The sequence below is a fragment of the Bombina bombina genome, chromosome 4 (assembly GCF_027579735.1).
Source record: "Bombina bombina isolate aBomBom1 chromosome 4, aBomBom1.pri, whole genome shotgun sequence".
Classification (NCBI taxonomy): domain Eukaryota; kingdom Metazoa; phylum Chordata; class Amphibia; order Anura; family Bombinatoridae; genus Bombina; species Bombina bombina.
The window spans coordinates 914,810,499-914,837,174 of NC_069502.1; the positions used below are offsets into that span (position 1 = coordinate 914,810,499).

The 26,676-nt window shown below is 44.7% G+C and overlaps 1 protein-coding gene across 7 annotated transcripts in view; it reads left to right on the plus strand.

Moving 5' to 3' along the window:
* The window catches only part of BIRC6 (baculoviral IAP repeat containing 6), an 854,588-nt gene that overhangs the window by 315,923 nt on the left and 511,989 nt on the right, over window positions 1–26,676 (plus strand). For all 7 annotated transcript variants that reach the window (XM_053711846.1, XM_053711848.1, XM_053711852.1 and 4 more), the window contains exons 31-32: window positions 371–504; window positions 12,604–12,741. In XM_053711846.1, the coding sequence (XP_053567821.1) occupies window positions 371–504; window positions 12,604–12,741 (272 nt within the window). The remainder of the gene's footprint in view (window positions 1–370; window positions 505–12,603; window positions 12,742–26,676) is intronic.

The following is a 26,676-nucleotide window of genomic DNA, read 5'->3' on the forward strand; positions in this document are numbered from 1 at the left end:
GTCAGAAAGAAAACTAAATTTATGCTTACCTGATAAATTTCTTTCTTTCTTGACACGGTGAGTCCACGGCCTGCCCTGTATTCAGACAGTTTCTTTTTATATAAACCTCAGGCACCTCTGCACCTTGTGTTACTTCCTTTCTCTCCTTTTCCTTTGGTCGAATGGCTGAGGGATTGTGGGTAGGGGAGTGGTATTTAACAGCTTTGTTGTGGTGCTCTTTGCCTCCTCTTGCTGGCCAGGAGTGATATTCCTTACAGTAATTGATGATGATGATCCGTGGACTCAGTGTCCAGAAATAAATAAATCAGGTAAGCATAAATTTTGTTTTTGTTGTCCGTCAATAATGTTTCTATTTTCATTTTGTTTATAGGGTGTTCATGCTACTTTCTTGCATAGGCCAAAGATCACTAAGCAACAGTGGGGTGCTGGAGAGTTTGCTTAATCTGTTAGACAGCCTTCTGTCACCCCTGCAGCCTCACTTGCCTATATACAGGCGTGTGGAAGGTAAATATTTGTTGTTGTGTTTTGTTTGTTTGTATTTATTGAAATTTGAAAAAATATACTTAATGTTGCTGAAGTGCAGCAGTAATAGTCTCCTCTTTCATTATTGGTAAAATGTTTGCTTTGTGAGTTAAAAAACAAACTCTTTAAAACTATTCCTTTTTCTTCTTAAACGGGAAGAGTCCACATAAGTTGCATTCATTACTTTTGGGAAATAAAAACCTGGCCACCAGGAGGAGGCAGAGACACCCCAGCCAAAGGCTTAAATATTCCTCACACTCCCCTCATTCCCCAATCATTCTTTGCCTTTCGCCTCAGGAGGATGGCAGAGACGTGTCAGAATTTAAATTTTTATTTTTTGTCTCTTATGGAGGGCAGTACTCTTCGGCATGGGATAGGAGTTTTTAGTAGTCCTGTCAGTCTCTCAGTAAGGGCTTGGATGAAAGTTAGTCCGGAGATGCATGAAGTTTCTTTCTGCAAAACCATCCCGACTCATTAACAGCTCCTCAAGCAATCAGCGTTGTCGAACTTCGCTCTGCTGCCTTTCTTCTCTCAAGTCCATGGCGGAGGCGATGCTACTATTCGTCACATTAGAAAGGCTGTGTTCCTGTTCCACGGCATTGATTCCGGTAAGATCGTTTAATTTTACTTTATTCAATGTACTGTAACGTGATGTTTCCCGTGAGGTTAAAGCTCCTTGCGGGTTGAATTTATAACATAAGGGTCTCTGTGAGTCTCTGTTAGAACTTGGAATCGAGGGTTAATATCTCCTGGGGGGGGTTATTGGACAGGGGGCTTTATAATCATGTTTCTTATGTGATTCAACCTGCTTATGTGTGAGGATTATGGGCTCGTGGTTCGTAACTTTGAGGCCTTTGGAAGCGACGCAGCCTTTTGGCTGTGCGCGCTTTTTGGACTATACGGTTCACCCTGTGTCCGGGCGTGGTTACGCTCTGTTCCCATTTCCGCATTCCCGACCTTGTGGAGTCTGAGAATATTCTAGTCCGCAGGGGTCTGGTCATAGGAGGTGGTGAGTGCCCCAGCCATTGGTGGTGTCAGGTGTTTTTGTTTTTATCTCTAAATAGTCCATATTACTATATCCTCGTTTAAGTTATGGGGGATACTGATGCTGAGACTGTGCTCATTTCAGATTCAGTTACGGATGACTGATTCCGACACAATTATAATATCTGATTCAGATTCTGTGTCCGGTGAGGAATCGGGTGTAGCCTCGTTGAATCCTGTCAACCATTCTTGTTCCATATGCCATATGAGAGGGCCCGGTTCCTCGGGATCGGGGAACCAGGGATCTGCTGAGCCATCTGCCTATGGGGGTCCCGTCTCCCAGGCAGCGAGTTCCCTACCGAATCTTCTTCCTTCACATGCGGGTAACCCAGTTTATAGTTTCTCCACGCGGGGTGGTGTATTCCCCCCACAGCTTGCAGCACGTTTTTGCCTTCAGATAATGTTGGCGCTTGCTCGTCTCCATAGTCCAGACGTTTCTTTGAGATGTGCTTGTGCCCTATTGTCCCCGGGTATTCCTTGTTGGGGTGGGCCTCCGCAGTATCCTGAGGGTTCTGTTCAGGAGTGCTGTGCTTTTCGGTACCGGATTGCGCGTCTTTGCGTATTGCTCAGACATTGGAGTCTCTGAATGACTAGTTCATAGATACAGGAATTTTCAGTCTGATGGTTCGAATGGTACAACTCAGACATACGGGGATGAGGTAATCTAATCTCCTATTGTCTTATTTTGAGTTCTTTCCCAGTTCTTCTAGGTGGGGCTCCGTTTGGCTGGTCCTACGGGTAGGCCCGTGTTTTTTTGGGCATTAACTTTCGGGTTGCCTTACATTTTAGTTTATATCCGATGGATGTCTTTTTATTTGTTTTTTGTTTCCTTTGAGAACCATCTGGGATTGATACTCTTTGTTACTTCTACGGAAGTTGTTTGGCCACGTTAGTCCTATGTTTAAAAATGTCTGTTTCATTTTCTACTATGAGGGAAAGTTATGCAGCTTGCTGGTTAGGATCCCTGGTACAGGCGGATCCTGTCGGGTCCGTTCGGTCTTGTGGCTGTTTAGACACGTGGCGTGTTCTGTTGAGCTGGTTCGGTAGAGGCGATGAGTGCTCAGGTTATCATTGTTTTTCATGTTCACTAAGCATTCTAGAAGAACCGGTGGGTTTGTGAGGCGGGAAGGATTGTCTTAGTGCTTATAGCCTCCAGTCATAGATGACTGGGCGGGGGAATGTTCAAATGCGTCACTCTTTCTGTCATCTGATTTTATCAGAACCTAGTGTTCCTCCTCCTTGTGGGGTGAGGGTTGGTGGGCTTAGGCCCATCACCGCTGTTTGAGTGGTTTGACCTTCAGTTTAGGTCTATGGATGGTCCTGTTGGGACTTGATCCTACAGCTTGTATGGATAGCTGTCCAGCATGCGTAAGTTTTTGCATTTGAAGCCTATTGCAGCTCTCGCCACCTTGTAGGTGTATGTGTAAGTGGTTTCTAGTGTATCTAGATATAGCTTTTACTCTTGGACGTGATGGTCTGATTGAGTTATGAGGCCTTTGGGTCTCCTTACATGTCTCCGGGTGAGTTAGATCTCCTTTTTCGGGATCGGCGTCCTGGATGATGGTTGATCCCTGTAGGGACGTTGTTTAGCTCAGGGTTATCCAGAGGTGGGAAAGTTTAGCGCCTTTCTCTTCCCTGTGTCCTCTGCCTATGTGGAGGTGAAGGGGAGACTAGCCTTGCTAGTAGGGTTTTGTGGACCTCGAGGTATCCCTTCGGTCTTGGAGAAGTCCCTTCTTACGACTTCTAGCCCTGTTTCTTGAAGCGTTGGACTTTGGCTAGGGGTGGTTCCTTCCTTTGGTCGGGACTTTAGAGTTTCCCTCGCTATCCATATCTCTGGATATATGTCAATTTCCGTTATATGGCTTTTTGGCCGGTTAGGATGTTTCCTGAACTATTAGGCACCCAGACCTGTTTTTCTCCCTGAGACTTCCGCTTGATGAGGCTTCGCTTGGCTTCTTCCTGACCCACTCTTGGATCTCAGGGTTGGTCGGGGTGTTCAACGGTAGTGGGAACTTGGACTATGTCCTTGCTCCGTCTACTTGACCGGGTCAGGGTTGGCCTGGTTTTAGGAGCATTCTTACTCTTTACTACAGAGTAACCCATGTCGTCTAGGGGTTAACTGGGTGGCTTGTGCCTCAAAGGTGTGGGTTTATACCAAGCTGCTGGCATTAGATTTCCAATTTCTGGTGCACCTTAGGGTTGCATTCCCCTCGTCAGTTTGACAGTGTACCCGTGGATTCTCTGCTCTGCAGGTTTATGGGTTGGCTGTGCCTCTGTTGGCGTGTGACTTGTAGGAGGGTCCTTTTTCTAGGACATTTGTGTTGGGGATTTTTTTACTTCCCTCTTAGCCAGTGCTTTCAGGCCTTGAGGGCAGTTTTTATCCTTCTGGTTTCTTCCCTTTTTATAGGTAATATTCTCCTTCCTATGGAGATGAAATTTTTTTAAAAATATTTTTTCTTTTAGGATTTCTCCGGTTCAGGAGGTATAGGGTGGAGGAGGTTCCACCTGGGGCCTTGCCGGCTCTAAGTCAGACTGTGGGGCCTTGTTTTGATAGATACTTTTGTCTATGGCCTTGTCTGTGGTCAGTCAGGTTGCACTAGTACTCTGGAAGGATGACTATACCATCTTTACGCTCGTTCCTGTATCAGTTTTGGGTTTCCATTGTTCTGGATCCCTGTGGCTGGGTTGGTCCAGCTGGGTATGGGTCTGCAGGTCAGAGACTGTATGAGTGCTCTAGGGGTCGCAGTATCCCGTGTATCTGAGAGCTTGTTGAGTCTAGCCTGATAGCTCAGTCTGCTGGGAGATGGTTTCTCCTTTCGCCTTGCTACTTCACAGGAGAGGGTTCTGATGGTATACTCTCCTTCTCGGGAGGCCTTGATGGAGGCTTGTGTTCCCCTTTCTAGGGGCCCGAGTGTAGGTCCAGCGGCTTAGGTTGCCTGTAAAGTGTTGAGGGGCTGTTTTTTGTGTGGTCCGTTTCTTGTGGACTGCTTCTTTTTCCTCCTTGCAAGCTCCTTTTGTGTCGTCCTGTTATGGACTCTGTGTTCTTAAACTTGAGGTTTTTGGCTAGATCTATTACACGCCTTCTTGGTCGAATACTTTGGTATTGTATGGGCTGACGCAAGGAGGGCATTGCTTCTTCAGATGCGTCCATGCTTGCAGGATGTTGGGGAAAAGTTTTTCTTTCTCTGTGTACGGTATTATCCCGGTTTTTGCTTTGTGTTGGCGAGGCCTCCTCTGTTTGGGTCCTTTTTTGATCTCCGTGAGCTGGGCTTTCAAACACTTGAAGGTGTTCTTTTTGTATTGAGGGACCATTTTGGTTTCCTCGGTTCTCCTTTGCCTTGTCCCCTTGGGGGCTTTCGGCTGGTTTCACCTTCATCTGTGGAGTGATTGATAGGGGACCGTCTGTTGGGCGACTGTGTCTCTTGGAGGACTGTTGGCTCAGTTGAGTCCATTCGCGGTCTCTTGTTTGGCCCTGGACTAGCTGCGAGTCAGTGTCACTGGGGCTTTTTCTTTAAACTTTTTCTCGGCTTCGACAAAGCAGGTATTTTTATTTTGTTGTGGTTCAGGCCTGGTGCCCTCATTTTGGTCCGCCTATTGTACCCTCCCGTCTTGGCATTCAGTGTCCTCTATAGCTTGGGTATTGATTTCCCAAAAGTAATGAATGCAGCTGTGGACTCTTTCCATTTAAGAGTAAAAGCATAAATTATGCTTACCTGATAATTTCCTTTTCTTCTGATGGAAAAAGTCCACCGCTCCCCACTTGTACTTTTATTTGGGGCATCCTTATATTCTTCTGGCACCTTTTCACCATGATATTCTTTCTACTGTTCCTTGCTCCTCGGCAGAATGACTGGGGGATGAGGGGAGTGGGAGGATTATTTAAGCCTTTGGCTGGGGTGTCTTTGCCTCCTCCTGGGGGCCAGGTTCTTATTTCCAAAAATAATGAATGCAGCTGTGGACTCTCTATCAGAAGAAAAGGAAACTATCAGGTAAGCATAATTTATGTTTTTTATATCGTATTATAAGTTCCCCTATAATTTTTTCCCATTGGCCCATTTTACCTGCTGGAATGTAATGTATATTTTGGCATTTAAGATAGCCGATTTTGCCATTGGTATCCTTACCTATACTGAAAGTTTCTGTACTTAAAGGGCCAGTAAACCTAAAAAATAATGTTATATAATTCTGCACATAGTGCAGAATTATATAACATCATATTAGTGTAATCGTTATAAAACTTAATATTCCCTTTGAATTTTTTAAAAATATGACTGTTTCTCAGACCCGCTCTCTGTGCTCTTCTGAGCGGGTCTGTTTTTATTACACAGCGCATCGGGCCAGCTGTATAGTCACAGCCCGGCCCGACCGTGCCAGAACACTAAGTGCAGCTCGCTCCTGCTCGGGTCGGGCCGGGCTGTGACTATACAGCTGGCCCGATGTGCTGTGTAAAAAAAACCAGACCCGCTCAGAAGAGCACAGAGAGCGGGTCTGAGAAAGTCATATTTATAAAAAATTCAAAGGGAATATTACGTTTTATAACGATAACACTAATATAATGTTATATAATTCTGCACTATGGGCAGAATTATATAACATTATTTTTTAGGTTAACTGGCCCTTTAAGTATAGACTAAATAAATATCTGTGTAAACATAGCCAGCAGAAGAAATTACACTCTCAGTTGGAAGTAGGAGAGATAAAATGCTATTTCTCTTGTTAAGTGTATTCAGTCCACGGGTCATCCATTACTTATGGGATATATTCCCTTCCCAACAAGACGTTGCAAGAGGATCACCCAAGCAGAGCTGCTATATAGCTCCTCCCTTCACATGTCATACCCAGTCATTCTCTTGCAACCCTCAACAAAGAAGGAAGGTTGTGAGAGGAGTGTGGAGTTTTTTTATATTTAATTATTTCTTCAATCAAAAGTTTGTTATTTTTAAATGGCACCGGAGTGTGCTGTTTTTTCTCTCAGGCAGTATTTAGAAGAAGAATCTGCCTGCGTTTTCTATGATCTTAGCAGAAGTAACTAAGATCCACTGGCTGTTCTCGCACATTCTGAGGAGTGGGGTAACTTCAGAAGGGGAATAGCATGCGGGGTTTCCTGCAAATAAGGTATGTGCAGTAAAATATTTTTCTAAGGAATGGAATTGACTAAGAAAATACTGTTGATACCAATGTAATGTAAGTACAGCCTTAAATGCAGTAGTAGCGACTGGTATCAGGCTGATGAATGTATGTGCAGTAAAGTAATTTTCTAAGGAATGGAATTTGACTAAGAAAATGCTGTTAATACTGAAGTAATGTATGAGCCTTAACTGCAGTAGAAGCGACTGGTAGCAGGCTTATCTATAACAATACATAACCTTTAAAATTGATGTTTTAAAACGTTTACTGGCATGTTAATCGTTTTTTTGTGAGGTACATTGGTGATAAAATTTATTGGGGCATAAATTTTTCCACATGGCTGTCGTATATTTCTGCATAGAACAGTTAACTGAGGCTTTCCACTGTAGTAATATGAGTGGGAGGGGCCTATTTTAGCGCTTTTTTGCGCAGTAAAAATTCAGTCACAGTCTTCCTGCTTCTTCCTCCATGATCCAGGACGTCTCTAGAGAGCTCAGGGGATTTCAAAAATCATTTTGAGGGAGGTAATCAGTCACAGCAGACCTGTGACAGTGTGTTTGACTGTGTTAAAAACGTTAATTATTATATTGATTATCCGTTTTGGGTATTAAGGGGTTAATCATCCATTTGCTAGTGGGTGCAATGCTCTGCTAACTTAATACATTTACTGTTAAAATTTGGTTGCTATAACTGATTTGGTTCATTGTTATTTCAACTGTGACAGTTTTTTTGTGCTTCTTAAAGGCGCAGTAGCGTTTTTTATATTGCTTGTAAATTTATTTGAAAGTATTTCCAAGCTTGCTAGTCTCATTGCTAGTCTGTTTAAACATGTCTGACACAGATGAATCTGTTTGTTCACTATGTTTGAAGGCCAATGTGGAGCCCCATAGAAAGATGTGTACTAAATGCATTGATTTCACTTTAAATAATAAAGGTCAGTCTTTATCTGTAAGGGAATTATCACCAGACAACGAGGGGGAAGTTATGCCGACTAACTCCCCTCACGTGTCAGTACCTTCGCCTCCCGCCCAGGAGGCGCGTGATATTGTGGCGCCAAATACATCAGAGAGGCCCATACAAATCACTTTACAAGACATGGCTAATGTTATGACAGAAGTATTATCTAAACTGCCAGAATTAAGAGGCAAGAGCGATAGCTCTGGGATAAGGACAGAGCGCGCTGATGATGTGAGAGCCATGTCCGATACTGCGTCACAATTTGCAGAACATGAGGACGGAGAGCTTCATTCTGTGGGTGACTGATCTGATCCAGGGAGACCGGATTCAGAGATCTCTAATTTTAAATTTAAGCTTGAGAACCTCCGTTTATTGCTAGGGGAGGTTTTAGCGGCTCTGAATGACTGTAATACAGTTGCAATTACAGAGAAATTATGTAGGCTGGATAGATACTATGCGGTGCCGGTGTGTACTGACGTTTTTCCTATACCTAAAAGGCTTACAGAGATTATTAGTAAGGAGTGGGATAGACCCGGTGTGCCCTTTTCCCCTCCTCCTATATTTAGGAAAATGTTTCCAATAGACGCCACCACACGAGACTTATGGCAGACAGTCCCTAAGGTGGAGGGAGCAGTTTCTACTTTAGCTAAGCGTACCACTATCCCGGTGGAGGATAGTTGTGCTTTTTCGGATCCAATGGATAAAAAATTAGGTTACCTTAAGAAAATGTTTGTTCAACAAGGTTTTATCTTACAGCCCCTTGCATGCATTGCACCTGTCACTGCTGCTGCGGCATTCTGGTTTGAGTCTCTGGAAGAGGCCATTCGCACAGCTCCATTGGATGAGATTATGGACAAGCTTAAAGCACTTAAGCTATTTAACGCATTTTTTTCTGATGCCGTTGTACATTTAACCAGACTAACGGCTAAGAACTCTGGATTCGCCATCCAGGCGCACAGAGCGCTATGGCTTAAATCTTGGTCAGCTGATGTAACTTCTAAATCCAAATTGCTTAATATTCCTTTCAAAGGGCAGACCTTATTCGGGCCCGGCTTGAAAGAAATTATTGCTGACATTTCTGGAGGTAAGGGTCATACTCTTCCTCAGGACAGGGCCAAATCAAAGGCCAAACAGTCTAATTTTCGTGCCTTTCGAAACTTCAAGGCAGGAGCAGCATCAACTTCCTCCGCCCCAAAACAGGAAGGAACTGTTGCTCGTTACATACAGGGCTGGAAAACTAACCAGTCCTGGAACAAGGGCAAGCAGGCCAGAAAGCCTACTACTGCCCCTAAGACAGCATGAAGAGAGGGCCCCCTATCCGGAAACGGATCTAGTGGGGGGCAGACTTTCTCTCTTCGCCCAGGCTTGGGCAAGAGATGTCCAGGATCCCTGGGCGTTGGAGATTATATCTCAGGGATACCTTCTGGACTTCAAAGCTTCTCCTCCACAAGGGAGATTTCATCTTTCAAGGTTATCAGCAAACCAAATAAAGAAAGAGGCTTTTCTTCACTGTGTACAAGACCTCCTAGTAATGGGGGTGATCCACCCAGTTCCGCGGACGGAACAAGGGGATTTTACTCAAATCTGTTTGTGGTTCCCAAGAAAGAGGGAACCTTCAGACCAATCTTGGACCTAAAAATCTTAAACAAATTCCTAAGAGTTCCATCATTCAAAATGGAAACTATTCGAACCATCCTACCCATGATCCAAGAGGGTCAGTATATGACCACCGTGGACTTAAAGGATGCCTACCTTCACATACCGATTCACAAAGATCATTATCGGTACCTAAGATTTGCCTTTCTAGACAGGCATTACCAGTTTGTAGCTCTTCCCTCCGGGTTAGCTACGGCCCCGAGAATCTTTACAAAGGTTCTGGGCTCACTTCTGGCGGTACTAAGACCGCGAGGCATAGCGGTGGCTCCGTACCTAGACGACATTCTGATACAAGCGTCAAGTTTTCAAATTGCCAAGTCTCACACAGAGATAGTTCTGGCTTTTCTGAGGTCGCATGGGTGGAAGGTTAACGTGGAAAAGAGTTCTCTATTATAACTCACAAGGGTTCCCTTCCTAGGGACTCATAGATTCTATAGAGATGAAAATTTACCTGACGGAGTCCAGGTTATCAAAACTGCTAAATGCTTGCCGTGTCCTTCATTCCATTCCACACCCGTCAGTAGCTCAGTGCATGGAAGTAATCGGCTTAATGGTAGCGGCAATGGACATAGTTCCATTTGCACGCCTACATCTCAGACCGCTGCAATTATGCATGCTAAGTCAGTGGAATGGGGATTACTCAGATTTGTCCCCTCAACTAAATCTGGATCAAGAGACCAGAGATTCTCTTCTCTGGTGGCTTTCTCTGGTCCATTTGTCCAAAGGGATGACCTTTCGCAGGCCAGATTGGATGATTGTAACAACAGATGCCAGCCTTCTAGGTTGGGGCGCAGTCTGGAACTCCCTGAAGGCTCAGGGATCGTGGACTCAGGAGGAGAAACTCCTCCCAATAAATATTCTGGAGTTAAGAGCAATATTCAATGCTCTCCTAGCTTGGCCTCAGTTAGCAACACTGAGGTTCATCAGATTTCAGTCTGACAATATCACGACTGTGGCTTACATCAACTATCAAGGGGGAACCAGGAGTTCCCTAGCGATGTTAGAAGTCTCAAAGATAATTCGCTGGGCAGAGTCTCACTCTTGCCACCTGTCAGCGATTTACATCCCAGGCGTGGAGAACTGGGAGGCGGACTTTCTAAGTCGCCAGACTTTTGATCCGGGGGAGTGGGAACTTCATCCGGAGGTCTTTGCTCAACTGATTCATCGTTGGGTCAAACCAGAACTGGATCTCATGGCGTCTCGCCAGAACGCCAAGCTTCCTTGTTACGGATCCAGGTCCAGGGACCCGGGAGCGGTGCTGATAGATGCTCTAGCAGCCCCTTGGGTTTTCAACATGGCTTATGTGTTTCCACCATTTCCGCTACTACCTTGACTGATTGCCAAGATCAAACAGGAGAGAGCATCTGTGATTCTGATAGCGCCTGCGTGGCCACGTAGGACCTGGTATGCAGACCTAGTGGACATGTCGTCCTGTCCACCATGGTCTCTGCCTCTGAGGCAGGACCTTCTAATTCAGGGTCCTTTCAACCATCCAAATCTAATTTCTCTGAGGCTGACTGCATGGAGATTGAACGCTTGATCCTATTAAAGCGTGGCTTCTCGGAGTCGGTTATTGATACCTTAATACAGGCTCGGAAACCTGTTACCAGAAAGATTTACCATAAGATATGGTGTAAATATTTATATTGGTGCGAATCCAAGAGTTACTCATGGAGTAAAGTTAGGATTCCTAGGATATTGTCTTTTCTACAAGAGGGTTTAGAAAAGGGCTTATCTGCTAGTTCGTTAAAGGTACAGATTTCTGCTCTATCTATTCTTTTACACAAACGTCTGGCAGAAGTTCCAGACGTTCAGGCTTTTTGTCAGGCTTTGGCTAGGATTAAGCCTGTGTTTAAGACTGTTGATCCGTCATGGAGCTTAAACTTAGTTCTTAACGTTCTCAAGGTGTTCCATTTGAACCCCTTCATTCCATTGATATCAAGCTGTTATCTTGGAAAGTTCTGTTTTTGATGGCTATTTCCTTGGCTCGAAGAGTCTCTGAGTTGTCTGCCTTACATTGTGATTCTCCTTATCTGATTTTTCATTCAGACAAGGTAGTTCTACGTACTAAACCTGGGTTCTTACCTAAGGTAGTTTCTAACAGGAATATCAATCAAGAGATTGTTGTTCCATCTTTATGTCCTAATCCTTCTTCAAAGAAGGAACGACTTTTGCATAATCTGGACGTAGTCCGTGCCCTGAAGTTCTATTTACAGGCAACTAAACATTTTCGTCAAACGTCTTCCCTGTTTGTCGTTTATTCTGGTCAGAGGAGAGGTCAAAAAGCTTCGACTACCTCTCTCTCCTTTTGGCTTCGTAGCATAATACGTTTAGCCTATGAGACTGCTGGACAGCAGCCTCCTGAAAGAATTACAGCTCATTCCACTAGAGCTGTGGCTTCCACCTGGGCCTTTAAGAATGAGGCCTCTGTTGAACAGATTTGCAAGGCTGCGACTTGGTCTTCGCTTCATACCTTTTCAAAATTCTACAAATTTGACACTTTTGCTTCTTCGGAGGCTGTTTTTGGGGAAAGGTTCTACAGGCAGTGGTTCCTTCCGTTTAAAGTTCCTGCCTTGTCCCTCCCATCATCCGTGTACTTTAGCTTTGGTATTGGTATCCCATAAGTAATGGATGACCCATGGACTGAATACACTTAACAAGAGAAAACAGAATTTATGCTTACCTGATCTCTTGTAGTGTATTCAGTCCACGGCCCGCCCTGTCTTCTTTTGAGGCAGATCTAAATTTTAATTAAAACTCCAGTCACCACTGCACCCTATGGTTTCTCCTTTCTTGTCTTGTTTCGGTCGAATGACTGGATATGACATGTGAGGGGAGGAGCTATATAGCAGCTCTGCTTGGGTGATCCTCTTGCAACTTCCTGTTGGGAAGGGAATATATCCCATAAGTAATGGATGACCCGTGGACTGAATACACTACAAGAGAAATAAATTTATCAGGTAAGCATAAATTATGTTTTTTTAATTGATCTCTAAGAATTAGGCTTTGGTATACAGAAATAATATAAAGAGATCTAATTTCCCTGCAATCTTATCTCATTTTTAATGGTTTGTGGTTTTCATAAACAGAAATAAACCTAAAGAATCAATTCCTCATACATTTTATACTCTGCAGCTGGTATAACCAGTCATTTGAAACACATAAAGGAAAAAACAATTTTTACATTTCATTGTCCCTTTACTAAGACATGTCATATGTGCCTAAGTCTTTAGATCTAGTTATGTTAGAGACCTGTTGCTTCTGCATTTCAATACATTTGTCTTTCTGTTTCCATAGGAGTCTTGGACATTCCCATGATTAGCTGGGTTGTGATGCTGGTTTCTCGTCTACTTGATTATGTTGCCACAGTAGAAGATGAAGCAGCAGCTTCAAAGAAGCCATTAAATGGGAAAGAAAGAGAGAGATTCTTATCAGGTGCGTGGCAAACGAGAAAACCTAATTTTGCACACTTGCTTAAATAGACTAGACAATTTATTTTTGACTCTTCCTTTTTTTTATGGAAAACCCACATTTTTATTTTCCATCATACCACACTTGATGTTTTTGGAGAAGCATTTTATGATCATGCATTTTTGTTGTTTTTTTTAAATTTGTAATTGAAAATACACTCAGTAGCCACCTTATTAGGTACACCTGCTTGTAAATAAGAGAGGTTAGAGGAGAATATCTAGACTGCTTTAAGGTTATATAAAGGTAACTTAAATAACCATGACTTATAACAGTGCTATGCGGAAGGTGCACAATGTTATGAATTTTGAAGTGAATACAAAAGCAACTTTTTTTTATTGATGTTGGTTGGGTAGCTTCGGTATTGTTGAGGGCAATTCTCTTTCTTCTTTTCATAAGATGCTGAGAGTGCACAAGATCACGTGGGATTACTTTCGAGTCCACTAGGAAGATACAAAAGCATTCCAGAACTTTTGTCCTACCTACTGTCCCAGTAATACCTCACTCATTTTGTTTTCCCTCCAGATGGAGAAGGTGAATTCAAAAGTGCTCCTGATCTTCACGTTGTTGACAATAGTTCTCTAAAATTGATCTGTTTCCCATTATCCTCCTCAATAGGTGCCTCATGGATAGAGGAGTGAAAATGAGTTCCAGCCAAACAGTGAAGTATCTTCTTCCAGTGTGGGGATGTCACAGGTCTCCCATGTGAAATGCAGATGTCTGCCAATCCCCTGGTCTTCAGTGTGCTGCTCTTAGACAGATTCTTGACACTATGCTTGCATAGCCTTGGATGGGCCTTTCTCCTGGTGTTGTGGTGCAAGGTAGATAAAGGCAATGGCAGGTAAGTACAGTTAAGACCTTCCATGGCCCACAGACTATTAGCAAGATCGTGTAAACAATTAATTTAGCCTGTGGAGATTGCACACATTTCTAGTCTCTCTTTAGGCACTTTTGTTTGCTTGAAGGTGCATTCCCAAATCCGGACGTGATTCCGGTATGGGGCAGATTGCGACTTTTCCTAGAGACATGGGTAAAGTCTGTTTTAGACCCTTAGTATTAGAGTTTTATCTCAAGGATACAGGATCAGTATCACAGGCAATTTTTTCTCTAGTGTAGCCCAAGATCCAATCTGTATTGGATCTAAAGGCACATGGGGTTATTGCCTGTTTCCTATAGCAAAACGGGTCTTGTGATTTTTAAACGGATCTGGTGGATGAATGTGACGGATACCCCGATTGGGTAGCTCCGCCAAACGGGTCCTGCTTCCTCCCTGCCGACTGCAGCTATGTAGCTGGCAAGTGACTACAGCCTGTAGCCACCCCTGATGCCCGACAGCATCAGTACTGTGACGGATTCCCCGACTACCCCGACTGGGTAGCTCTGCCTGATGATCCTTTCTCTGCCTGGAACAGGCTGCTATGTAACCCTGGAAAGTGATTTTAGCTGGGGACCGGAGTTACAGTCCGTTGAAGTAATGGGGTTAAGGGTGTCCAAAACCCCTGGTTCCCAAAAAAGCTCCCCTCCGGCAATTCCTCCACCCCTTGTACTTACCCAGGGGCTGCTAATCCCCAAAAGAGCGGTTGCTGGAGCGACCTGGGCTAAAGTTAGCGGGTGTTCTGCTGTCCTGTGGCCGACCGGGAGTTCCAGGAGCCTGGTCAGCCTGAGAGGGGTTAGGCGGGTGTCCGTTGTGAGGCGGCCGACCGGGAGTTCCAGGAGCCCAGCCAGCCTAGGAGGGTTTTCCTTGTCATAAACCAACTCTTCTCTGAACACAAAAACAAGCCAAAGCAAACAAACAGCTTCCAGAGATGGTGGTTGCTCTGAGGAGCCCAAAACCACTGAGAAACAACAGGGGTGAGGTTGTAGGGGGGTGGGGGGATAGCCTTAGCCGTCTGGTATCCGTGACATCTCCCCCCTCCAGTTCGGCAGACCCGGCTAGACCCTTAACGGGTCGGCCTGGGGGGCTGTCCGACGGTGGTCCTCCACTTCTCGGTTGCTGGGAGAGGTTATCCCATCTCTTCTGAGCTTGGGGCATCCTGGGGGGTTCCTGCTGACGTTTATACCCTGCGCCCTGGGCGCAGGGATAGTCACAAAAGACAACGTCCCGAACAAGTTTTCCAAGGCCGGCTCCAAAACAATTGCTGTCCCACAAGTTCTAGTGTCCTTAAGTTCTATGGCCACTCTGCCTCTCTCTGTGACGCTCTGTGACCCACCCACAAATAAAGCTAGTTCCGGTTTCCCAGCTGTATTCCCACCCCAGACCAGAGGGGCAGGTTGCTCTTTGGTGGGGCAGTTAAAGCTTGGGTGCCTAAACATGTGGCACCAACTGAGTACACTTTTATCCTCCTTGCCCAATGCAACACCTGCTCCTGTGAGAAATACTCCGGGACAAGAAAAGGGTAGAGACCCTGCCAAGCTATTGAGGGGAGAGTCCGTCTGTCTCTTCTCCCGAGAAGGAGATCTATCGCTGGGGAGGGAGGTCTGCTACTTCTGCTCCATAGGAAACTGTGCTGCCGCTGGGGAGAGAGACCAACTGTCTCCTCTCCCAGAAAGGAATTCGGCCACTGGGGAGAGATATCGATGCCCGTCTCTCTGCAAGGGTTTCTCTGTAAGGGGAGGGAGGATGACTACCTCCGCTCCCGGGGGATGGCTCTGCTGCTGGGGAGAGAGACCGACTGTCTCCTCTCCCAGGAAGGGGTTCTGTTTACGGGGAGGGAGGATGACTACCTCCACTCCCAGGGAATGGCTCTGCCGCTGGGGAGAGAGACAGACTGTCTCCTCTCCCAAAAAGAGGTTCTGCTTACGGGGAGGGAGGACGACTACCTCCGCTCCCAGGGGATGGCTCTGCCGCTGGGGAGAGAGACCGACTGTCTCCTCTCCCGGCTCCTGGCTCTGCCGCTGGGGAAAGAGACAGACTGTCTCCTCTCCCTGGAAGGGGTTCTGTTTATGGGGAGGGAGGACGACTACCTCCGCTCCCAGGGGATGGTTCTGCCGCTGGGGAGAGACAGACTGTCTCCTCTCCCAAAAAGAGGTTCTGCTTACGGGGAGGGAGGACGACTACCTCCGCTCCCAGGGGATGGCTCTGCCCCTGGGGAGAGACCGACTGTCTCCTCTCCTGGGAAGGGGTTCTGTTTATGGGGAGGGAGGGCGACTACCTCCGCTCCCAGAGGATGGCTCTGCCCCTGGGGAGAGAGACCGACTGTCTCCTCTCCCGGCTCCTGGCTCTGCCGCTGGGGAGAGAGACCGACTGTCTCCGCTCCTGGCTCTGCCGCTGGGGAGAGAGACCGACTGTCTCCTCTCCCGGCTCCTGGCTCTGCCGCTGGGGAGAGAGACCGACTGTCTCCTCTCACAAAAAGAGGTTCTGCTTACGGGGAGGGAGGACGACTACCTCCGCTCCCAGGGGATGGCTCTGCCGCTGGGGAGAGAGACCGACTGTCTCCTCTCCCGGCTCCTGGCTCTGCCGCTGGGGAGAGAGACAGACTGTCTCCTCTCCCTGGAAGGGGTTCTGTTTATGGGGAGGGAGGACGACTACCTCCGCTCCCAGGGGATGGCTCTGCCGCTGGGGAGAGACCGACTGTCTCCTCTCCCAAAAAGAGGTTCTGCTCACGGGGAGGGAGGACGACTACCTCTGCTCCCAGGGGATGGCTCTGCCCCTGGGGAGAGACCGACTGTCTCCTCTCCTGGGAAGGGGTTCTGTTTTATGGGGAGGGAGGACAACTACCTCCGCTTCCTGGGGATGGCTCTGCCGCTGGGGAGAGAGACCGACTGTCTCCTCTCCCGGGAAGGGGACCGATGGCTCTGCCGCTGGGGAGAGAGACCGACTGTCTCCTCTCCTGGGAAGGGGTTCTGTTTATGGGGAGGGAGGGCGACTACCTCCGCTCCCAGAGGATGGCTCTGCCCCTGGGGAGAGAGACCGACTGTCTCCTCTCCCGGCTCCTGGCTCTGCCGCTGGGGAGAGAGACAGACTGTCTCCTCTCCCTGGAAGGGGTTCTGTTTATGGGGAGGGAGGACGACTACCTCCGCTCCCAGGGGATGGCTCTGCCGCTGGGGAGAGACCGACTGTCTCCTCTCCCAAAAAGAGGTTCTGCTTACGGGGAGGGAGGACGACTACCTCTGCTCCCAGGGGATGGCTCTGCCCCTGGGGAGAGACCGACTGTCTCCTCTCCTGGGAAGGGGTTCTGTTTTATGGGGAGGGAGGACAACTACCTCCGCTTCCTGGGGATGGCTCTGCCGCTGGGGAGAGAGACCGACTGTCTACTCTCCCGGGAAGGGGACCGATGGCTCTGCCGCTGGGGAGAGAGACCGACTGTCTCCTCTCCCGGGAAGGGGTTCTGTTTATGGGGAGGGAGGATGACCACCTCCGCTCCCAGGGGATGGCTCTGCCGCTGGGGAGAGACCGACTGTCTTCACTCCCGGGAAGGGGTTCTGCTGCTGAGGAGAGTTATTGACATCTATCTCTACCTGCAAGGGGTTCTCTGTAAGGGGAGGGAGGACGACTACCTCCGCTCCAAGGTTTCCTGGAGCTGTTACAGGTGCTGGGCAGAGGCCGGCGGCTCTCTGGTATGTTGTCAGCACTTCTGCTGGGGTGGCTCCCTTGTCCAAGTCTATAAGCTCAGAGCCAGACTGCTGATCAGGATCCAGCAGCCCTGGTTCCCCTTCTCTTTCCCGCCACTCCACCACAGTCAAGCTCCATGAATCCCAGAGGGCTGCACCCCAGATCTGTATGCCCCTGGCATGCTGCTTAGCGAGGTCCAGCAGCCTCTTGTATTCCTTGACCAGTGCCTCTTCCTGGTCAATTATAAAATCCAGATCGTCCAGCAGTCAGGTCTCCTCCAAGAGGTAAACAGCAATTCAGGGGCCCCGAAGCCAAAGCTCTCTGTGGGGGAGCCTTCCTCCAGCCATGGCTGCGCTTGCATAGCGAGCCATTGGAGGGCCCGATAGCTGTCCTCCACCCACATCTCTTGCTGGATCAGTCTATGTAGAACAGCTAGCCATTCCTTCTTTGGCTGTCCTCCCAGGAAAGGCAGTCTCACGGTCTACCGAACCCGGAATCTCGTGTCATTCGTGGGGAGGACCTTTCCATTTTCCTCCTCCTGTTGCAGAGCCTCCCACCAGAGGTCTCGGAGGGCAAGGTTCCTCCATGCCAGAACGTCCTGTTCCGAACAAGGATCATTTGTTCCATTCAGCATCTTTTGTACTCTCCCTAGGAACTCGGCCTCCATATTTACCGGCTACTGTGGTAGTCTCCTCTGTCAGCAGAAACTGTGTGAAAGAAGCAGATCCCACCGCTGCCAGCCAATGTGACGGATGCCCCGATTGGGTAGCTCCGCCAAACGGGTCCTGCTTCCTCCCTGCCGACTGCAGCTATGTAGCTGGCAAGTGACCACAGCCTGTAGCCACCCCTGTTGCCCGACAGCATCAGTACTGTGACTGATTTCCCGGCTACCCCGACTGGGTAGCTCTGCCTGATGATCCTTTCTCTGCCTGGAACAGGCTGCTCTGTAGCCCAGGAAAGTGATTTTAGCTGGAGCTAACCCAAATAACTAGACAGACTAGCATTCAGGTTAAACAGGAACTGATTTTATTGTAAAACATACACTCCTTTTATACAAACAGCTCATCTTGATAGCACAAAGGACAATCCCACAATTTTCCCGCCATTCCCGCCCCTCCAGACTTACCGGCACCTCCATAGGAGCCACAGTCCCACATAATCTCAATACCTATGGGTGGCGGTTTCGGGGTGATCCCAGGGTGTCATATTAAAGCTCTCAGTCCCCAGATTTCACAGTCCAAAAAGCAGCATGATTCGTTACTGGGGACCGGAGTTAGTCCGTGGAATTTATGGGGTTAGGGGTGTCCAAAACCCTCGGTTCCCAAAGGAGCTCCCCTCCGGCAATTCCCTCACCCCTTGTACTCCCCAGGGGCTACTAATCCCCAAAAGAGCGGAGCTCTGTGGCACATGGTTACTGGAGCGACCTGGGTTAAAGTTAGGGGGTATTCTGCTGTCCTGTGGCCGACCTGAAGTTCCAGGAGCCTGGCCAGCCTGAGAGGGGTTATGCGAGTGTCCGTTGTGACCGGGAACCGGGAGTTCCAGGAGCCCAGCCTGCCTAGGAGGGTTTTCCTGGTCATAAACCAACTCTTCTCTGAACGCAAAAACAAGCCGAAACAAAGCAAGCAAACACACAGCTTCCAGAGATGGTGGTTGCTCTGAGGAGCCCAAAACCACTGAGAAACAGGGGTGAGGTTGTAGGGGGGTGGGGATAGCCTTAGCCGTCTGGTATCCGTGACAGATGGGCCTAGTGGTTCCTCATTCTAAAGTCTTCCTGCTTGACTTTCATCAAGACCTCAAGCTTTGAAATCCTGATGATTAAACATCTGGTCTCGTCTAACAGTAGTTTGTGTAACAAGGTGATTGGAACATAGATTCAGGCCAAAAAGCCTGTTACCAGATGCATCTACCACAAGGTTTGGATAATCTTTTTGCATGGTTTGCACAGAAGTTTAAAGGGACACTGAACCCAAATTTTTTCTTTCGTGATTCAGATAGAGCATGCAATTTTAAGCAACTTTCTAATTTACTCCTATTATCACATTTTCTTCGTTCTCTTGCTATCATTATTTGAAAAAGAAGGCATCTAAGCTTTTGTCTCTGTTCAGAACTCTGGACAGCACTTTTTTATTGGTGGATGAATTTATCCACCAATCAGCAAGAAACAACCCAGGTTGTTCACCAAAAATGGATCGGCAACTAAACTTACATTCTTGCATTTCAAATAAAGATACCAAGAGGATGAAGAAAATTTGATAATAGGAGTAAATTAGAAAGTTGCTTAAAATGTAATTCTCTATCTGAACCACGAAAGTAAAAATTTGGGTTCAGTGTCCCTTTAAGAGTCCTTGAGTTCCTTCAAGATGGTTTAATGGAGGTCTTGAAAACAAGTTATTTTAAGGCTTAGAAGGGTCTGATTTCTGCTTTATCTGTTCTGTATAACAGGAAAATTGTGAAGATTCCTGATATTCAATTTTATACAGGCTTTAAATAGGATTACGCCTTTTAATTGGGATTGCATTACTAATAGCGTGGTCTCGCTGCCAGCGGCAATATCTGCGGTATGTACCGTTACCAGAAGGGGGGAGGGAGGGGGGGTACAATAGTGCAGTCCCGCCATTCGCGGTGTGACCCCCCGCTATTGTTAGAAAGGAAACCCTTAACATCCAGTTCGTTGCAGAGTTAATATGGGCTGCAAGTTCCTCCATGTGAACCAATGCATGTGTTGAATCCTCAGCTTTTATCTTAAAAGGTTCACTTTCTGTTAGCCATTTCTTTGGTTAGAAGGTTGTCTGAGCTTTCTTCTTTCTTGCAAGACTTTCCTAATCAAGGTAAGGCTGTTTTACAGACCAGCTATTCCTTTCTTCCTAGGGGTGGTGTCCTCAGATAATTTTAACCAGGAAATTGCCTTCCCTTCTTTGTGCCTGGCTCCTAAGAATTATAAAGAGTGGCTTCACAACCTTTATGATGTTAGAGCTCTCAAATGTTATGTGGAAGCTATTAATAGACATATGGGCAAAATGTTTTGTCTGAAATATATAAATATATATACAAATCTTTCAAACCTTTAGCTGAATCTCGTTCATGAGGGAGTTCAGTTTGGCTGAATATTGGTTTTGGATTTGTTACCGTCATTTCCAATGAGAATGGCAAATTGACCACTTATTTTACATACAATCTTACATTATAGAATTAAAAGAACTTTCAAAGCTAAAAGATCTTTCAAAGCCAACTGATCGCGATCCTTTAGAAAATCTCATCTAATTATTTTTCTTCAAAATTCGACATTTAAGTCTCTGGGAATTTTTGTAAAATCATTTGGTAAGCTTTTCTAAAGGATTGTGACCAACCCTATAACTTAATGATTTCTTGCAGCATACAATGACCTCTTGGGACCTCCTGACTGCCTACCCTTTTTAGTGAAAGTAACTGAAAATGTTTCGCTGTCCCATACTCTCCCACCTCACTATGATTAATGGGGCATGAAACTCAAACATTTTCTTTCATGTTTCAGACAGAGCATACCATTTTAAGAGAGCTTACAATTTAATTCTATTATCAAATTTGCTTTGTTACACATTTTATTTGTTAGAGATATCTAATATAGGTAGTGTGCACATGTTTGACAGGCAATAGTGCTGCCATCTAGTGCTCTTGCTAATGTATAACATTGTTACAAAACTGCTGCCATATAGTAATGCAGACATATGCAAGCTCCTGAACTTACCTTCCTGCTTTTCAACAAAGGATAACATGAAAACAAAGTATACCCCCATATTTCATGGTGGGCTTGTGAACTTCACTACTTGGGTATTGGGATCTCACATGTGGCGATCTTATACACACGCACCATCTTATGATAGAAAACAAAATGTTTACCTTACAAATTCATTTCTTTCATGATGATGATTCCATGAACCCTTCCCTTGTTGTTCTGTACAGCTGGTGGGAATACTTTTTTGCTCTTCATTTGTCCTGCTCTGGTCCTTTTTTATGCTTTTACTTTTTTTTTCTTCTCTTCATGGCCATATGTATGACTTGGGTATTACTTGGAGAGTAGATAGAGCAAAAATGTAAGGGTGTTTGGTGTCTCCTAGTAAACTGAAGAATAATCTTGCACGTGATGATCTTGCTCTGATAGAAATTAATTTTTTTCATAAGGTTGTGAGAGTCCACATGTCATTACTCCTAGGATTTCAAGTTGCCCTCTGTGGTTTCTGCCTTTATGACCAATCTTGCTCTCTCAAGGCCCCTTTTATCGTCGAGATCTTCTTAACTAGAAGGCTCGGAGATTGAACACATAATCTTAAAATAAAGATCTGCTAGCTCTTTTAAAGGTCAGATTTCTGCACTTGTCATTTTATATCACAAGAAAATTACTAACATTCCTGACTTCCAATGCTTTGTTCGAGCTTTAGTCAGGATAAGACCAGTGATTAAACCATTTTTTCCCATGTTGTAACCTTAATTTGGTTCTAATAATTTTGCAGGTCTCTCTTTTGGAGCCTATGCACATTTTAGACATTTACCTCCTTTCTTTTAGCAAAACCTTCTGCCAGAAGGGTTCTGATTTATATGCTCTTTCTTGTGAGCCACCTTATCTTGTTTTTTTGCCAGATTAACCCCTTAAGGACCAGCGATGTATCCTGTACGTTGCTGGTCTTTCTATGGGGATTGAGTTATTTATAGCACAGTGACCAGAAGGGAGGGTATAATAGCACTGTCCCACAACTTGCGGCTGGACCTGCTTTGTTATAAACAAGAAAGCGCATGTACATGGTACATCGCAGTTATTAAGGTGGTTTTTAGATAATATTTTGATTATTTCTTTCCCAAGATATGGAGAGTCCACAACGTCATCAATTACTATTGGGATTAGCACTCCTGGCCAGCAGGATGCAAAGAGCACCACAGCATAGTTGTTAAGTGTCAATCCCCTACCCACGATCCCCAGTCATTCTCTCTGCATCTGTTAATGGCACTCCATCCGGAGGTGTTCTCCAGGTTAACCCTCAAATGGGGGGAGTTGGATCTGATGGCGTCTGGGCAGAACGCCAAGCTTCCAAGGTACAGTTCAAGGTCGAGAGATCTGCAGGCCGCCCTGATAGATGCTCTGGCGATTCCTTGGGATTTCAGTCTGGCATATTGGTTTCCTCCGTTTGCTCTCCTTCCAGGAGTCATTGCTCGTATCAAACAGGAGAGAGCTTCGGTAATTCTAATAGCTCCTGCGTGGCCTTGCAGGATCTGGTATGCAGACCTAGTGAAGATGTCATCTTTTCCACCTTGGAGGCTGCCTCTGAGGAAGGACCTTCTAACCCAGGGTCCATTCCCCCATCCAAATCCCGTTTCTCTGAAGCTGACTGCTTGGAGATTGAACGCTTAGTACTGTCTAAGCGTGGTTTTTCTGAGTCGGTCATTGAGACCATGATTCAGGCTCGTAAGCCTGTTACTAGAAAGATTTACCATAAGGTATGGCATAAAAACCTTTTTTTTGGTGCGAATCTAAGGGCTACTCTTGGAGTAGGGTCAGGATTCCTAGGATTTTGTATTTTCTCCAGGAGGGTCTGGAGAAAGGATTGTCAGACAGTTCTCTGAAGGGTCAGATTTCTGCATTTTATATATTGTTGCATAAGCTTCTGGCGTATGTGCCAGATGTTCAATCCTTTGTCAGGCCCTGGTCAGAATCAGGCCTGTGTTTAAACTTGTTGCTCCTCCTTGGAGTCTTAACCTTGTTCTTAAAGTTTTGCAGCAGGCTCTGTTTGAGCCATTGCATTCCATAGATATTAAGTTGTTATCTTGAAAGGTTTTGTTTCATATTGCTATTTCTTATGCTCTTATGTCTCAGAACTCTCGGCTTTGCAGTGTGATTCACCTTACCTTATTTTTTATGCTGATAAGGCTGTTCTTTGTACTAAAGTGGGGTTTCTCACTAAAGTGTTTTCAGATAGAAATATTAATCAGGAAATTGTTGTTCCTTCTCTATGTCCTAACCCTTCTCATAAGGAACGTTTGTTACACAACTTGGATGTTGTGCATGCTCTAAAATTCTACCTTCAGGCGACTAAGGATTTTCGTCAGTACTTTGCCCTTTTTGTTTGTTTCTCTGGAAAGCATAAAGGTCCTAAAGCTACTGCTACTTCTTTCTCTCTGGTTGAGAAGTATAATTCGTTTAGCTTATGAGACTGCTGGTCAGCAGCCTCCTGAGAGAATTATGGATCGTTCCACGAGGGCTCTCTCCTCTTCTTGGGCTTTTAAAAATGAAACTTCTGTGGAACAGATTTGCAGGGCTGCAACTTGGTCCTCTCTGCATACTTTTTCCAAATTTTCAAAATTTGATACTTTTGCCTCAGCTGAAGCTTCCTTTGGGGAAAAGGGTTCTTCAAATGGTGTGGTGCCTTCTGTTTAGGTCTGCTTGTCTTGTTCTTCCTCCCTAGTCATCTGTGTCTAGCTTGGGTATTGGTTCCCACTAGTAATTGATGATGTTGTGGACTCTCCATATCTTAGGAAAGAAAACAAAATTTATGCTTACCTGATAAATTGCTTTCTTTCCGGATATGGAGAGACCACGACCCCACCTTTATTTAAGACAGTAAATTTTGTACTAAATCTCATGTACCTTTACACCTTTGTGTTATTCCTTTTTCCATTTCCTTTTGGTTGAATGAATGGGGATTGTGGGTAGGGGAGTGACTTAACAGCTCTGTCTTTGCCAGGAGTGATATTCCCACTAGTAATTGATGACGTGCACTCTCCATATCCGGAAATACATTTATTAGGTAAGCTTACATTTTTTGTTTTTCTGCTATCAATCTGGAAATTGTAGTTCCTTCTCAAAAGAAAGGCTATTACATAATTTAGATGTAATGAGATTTTTAAAATTCTACTTACAAGCTACGAAGGATTTAGTAAATTCTCTCATTTGTTTATTATTTTCTTGGGTCCACACAAAGACCAGTTAGTTTACCTTCTTGACTAAAACTCTTGATTATCAAGGCTTATTTGCAAGTGGGAAAGCACATTGCAGCACCTTCGACTAGATCAGTTTTCACTTCCTGGACTTTCAATACCTTTACTAATTTCTACTACTTTTATGCTTTTACTGCTTCGGAAGCAGCATTTTGTAGGAAAGACCCCCAGGCAGCAGTTTCTGGAAATTAGGTGCCTGCCTTTTTAAAAAATTTGTCCCACCCAAAATTACTTGTGAACTTCACAGCTTGGGTATCAGTTCCCAGGAGTAAAGGATCGTGGACTCTCACCAACTATTGAAAGATAACAAAATTTATGTTTACCTTTAATTCTTTCATGGTGATGAGAGTCCACTAGACCCACACATTTTCTTTATCCAATTTTTTTTTATGGTGGCAGTTCTATTTTGCACCTCTCTTTCCCTGCTTTTTTCCTTTACTACCTTTCTACTTCTCCTTGCATGGCCATACCGCAGACTAGCATCCCTGAAAGGTGTGATGGATTAAAGGGATATTAAGCACTTTAAGAATTAATGAAAATTGTTTACTTATTATTAGTAAAACAACTTTTTAATATACTTTTATTATTTATTTTGTTCTGCTTTCCTGTAATTTACTTCTGAATGTTGCAGGATTTCCAAATCATGTTAAACATGGAAGTGCAGACAGCTATATTGCACACAGTCATTGGTTGCACACCAATTGTAAGCCATTTATAACTAGGGATGCACCGATACCAAGTATTTATGAGTACTTGTACTCGTGCAAATGCATCGATACTTAAACCGATACCTCTACTTCATACCCATATGCTATCTTGTGGCGTTTTTTCAAACTGCATGTTCCTGTTTCATTTTAAACTGGAGTGGAGACTAAACTAAAAATTGTTTACTATTGTTCTGACAATACAAATTACTGTTATTTGTATTGTAGGAGAGATCACTGTACCTTGTTCAGACAAACCCCTGAAGTACTGGGCAGCTCTGGCTAAAATGGCCCAAAAATATCTTTCTGCCCCATGCAGTAGTGTGGAAAGTGAAAGACTGTTCAACTTAGAGTCGAACCTCCATACAAATGTCAGATTGATGTTATATAACAGCCCTACAACCCAATTGCATCACCCCTTTAAATGTAATATTTTATTGTAATATTTTTTATTTATAAACATGTTTAGTGAACTTTATTATTTCATAATGTCTTTTGAATTACAGCCCTTTATAATTATAAAAAGGAATCTTAAATAGTCTGTATTGTGCTTGGTAAACTGTCACATGACATTAAAAAAAAAAAAAGTATCGGTAATTAGTATCGGCGAGTATTTGAAAACAAGTATCGGTACTTGTACTCAGTCATAAAAAGTGGTATCGGTGCAACCCTATTTATAACCATTACTAATTGGTCTTAGTAGAAAAGGTAACCTAAGTTACAATATGGCGGCGTCCCCTGCTTTATGGACATTAAATTTTGCCCTTATTTTTTCAATATCTAACAACTAATATACATTTTAAAATACTTCTCAGGCTAATCTTTGCTCTGAATACATAATTCGAGCAATGATTTATTATGTGTTTAATGTACATTTTTAAAGGGACAGTCAAGTCAGAAATAAACTTTCACAATTCAGATAGGGCATGCAATTTTAAACAACTTTCCAATTTACTTTTATCATCAAATTTATCTTGCTCTCTTTGTATTCATTTTTGAAAGCTAAACCTGGGTAGGCTCAAATTGATTTCTAAACTGTTGAAGGCTGCCTCTTATTTTTCCCCACATATAAACACTGCTAGTTTGTGTGTCATAAAGATAATATTGTGGTCACTCCGGTGGAGTTATTCTTTTTTTTTTTTTTTTTTTTTTTTTTGTAACAGAAAATTTGATTATTTTTTTTTATTAAACTCTCTATCTAAATCATAATAGTTTAAGTTTTTTTTTTTTTTTTTTTAAATATTTTTATTTGTTTGAGGAAAACACACAATACAGAAATATCATACAAAGGCAACATTTTGAAAAGTATGAATACAGGGAAATAACGACAATCATCAACGCTATAATCTAATGTTGTATGACATTTCACGTGAAACGAAGAGAAGAAAGAGAAAGTATCTTTCTCCAACATAGGTGTGTCCGGTCCACGGCGTCATCCTTACTTGTGGGATATTCTCTTCCCCAACAGGAAATGGCAAAGAGCCCAGCAAAGCTGGTCACATGATCCCTCCTAGGCTCCGCCTACCCCAGTCATTCTCTTTGCCGTTGTACAGGCAACATCTCCACGGAGATGGCTTAGAGTTTTTTAGTGTTTAACTGTAGTTTTTATTATTCAATCAAGAGTTTGTTATTTTAAAATAGTGCTGGTATGTACTATTTACTCAGAAACAGAAAAGAGATGAA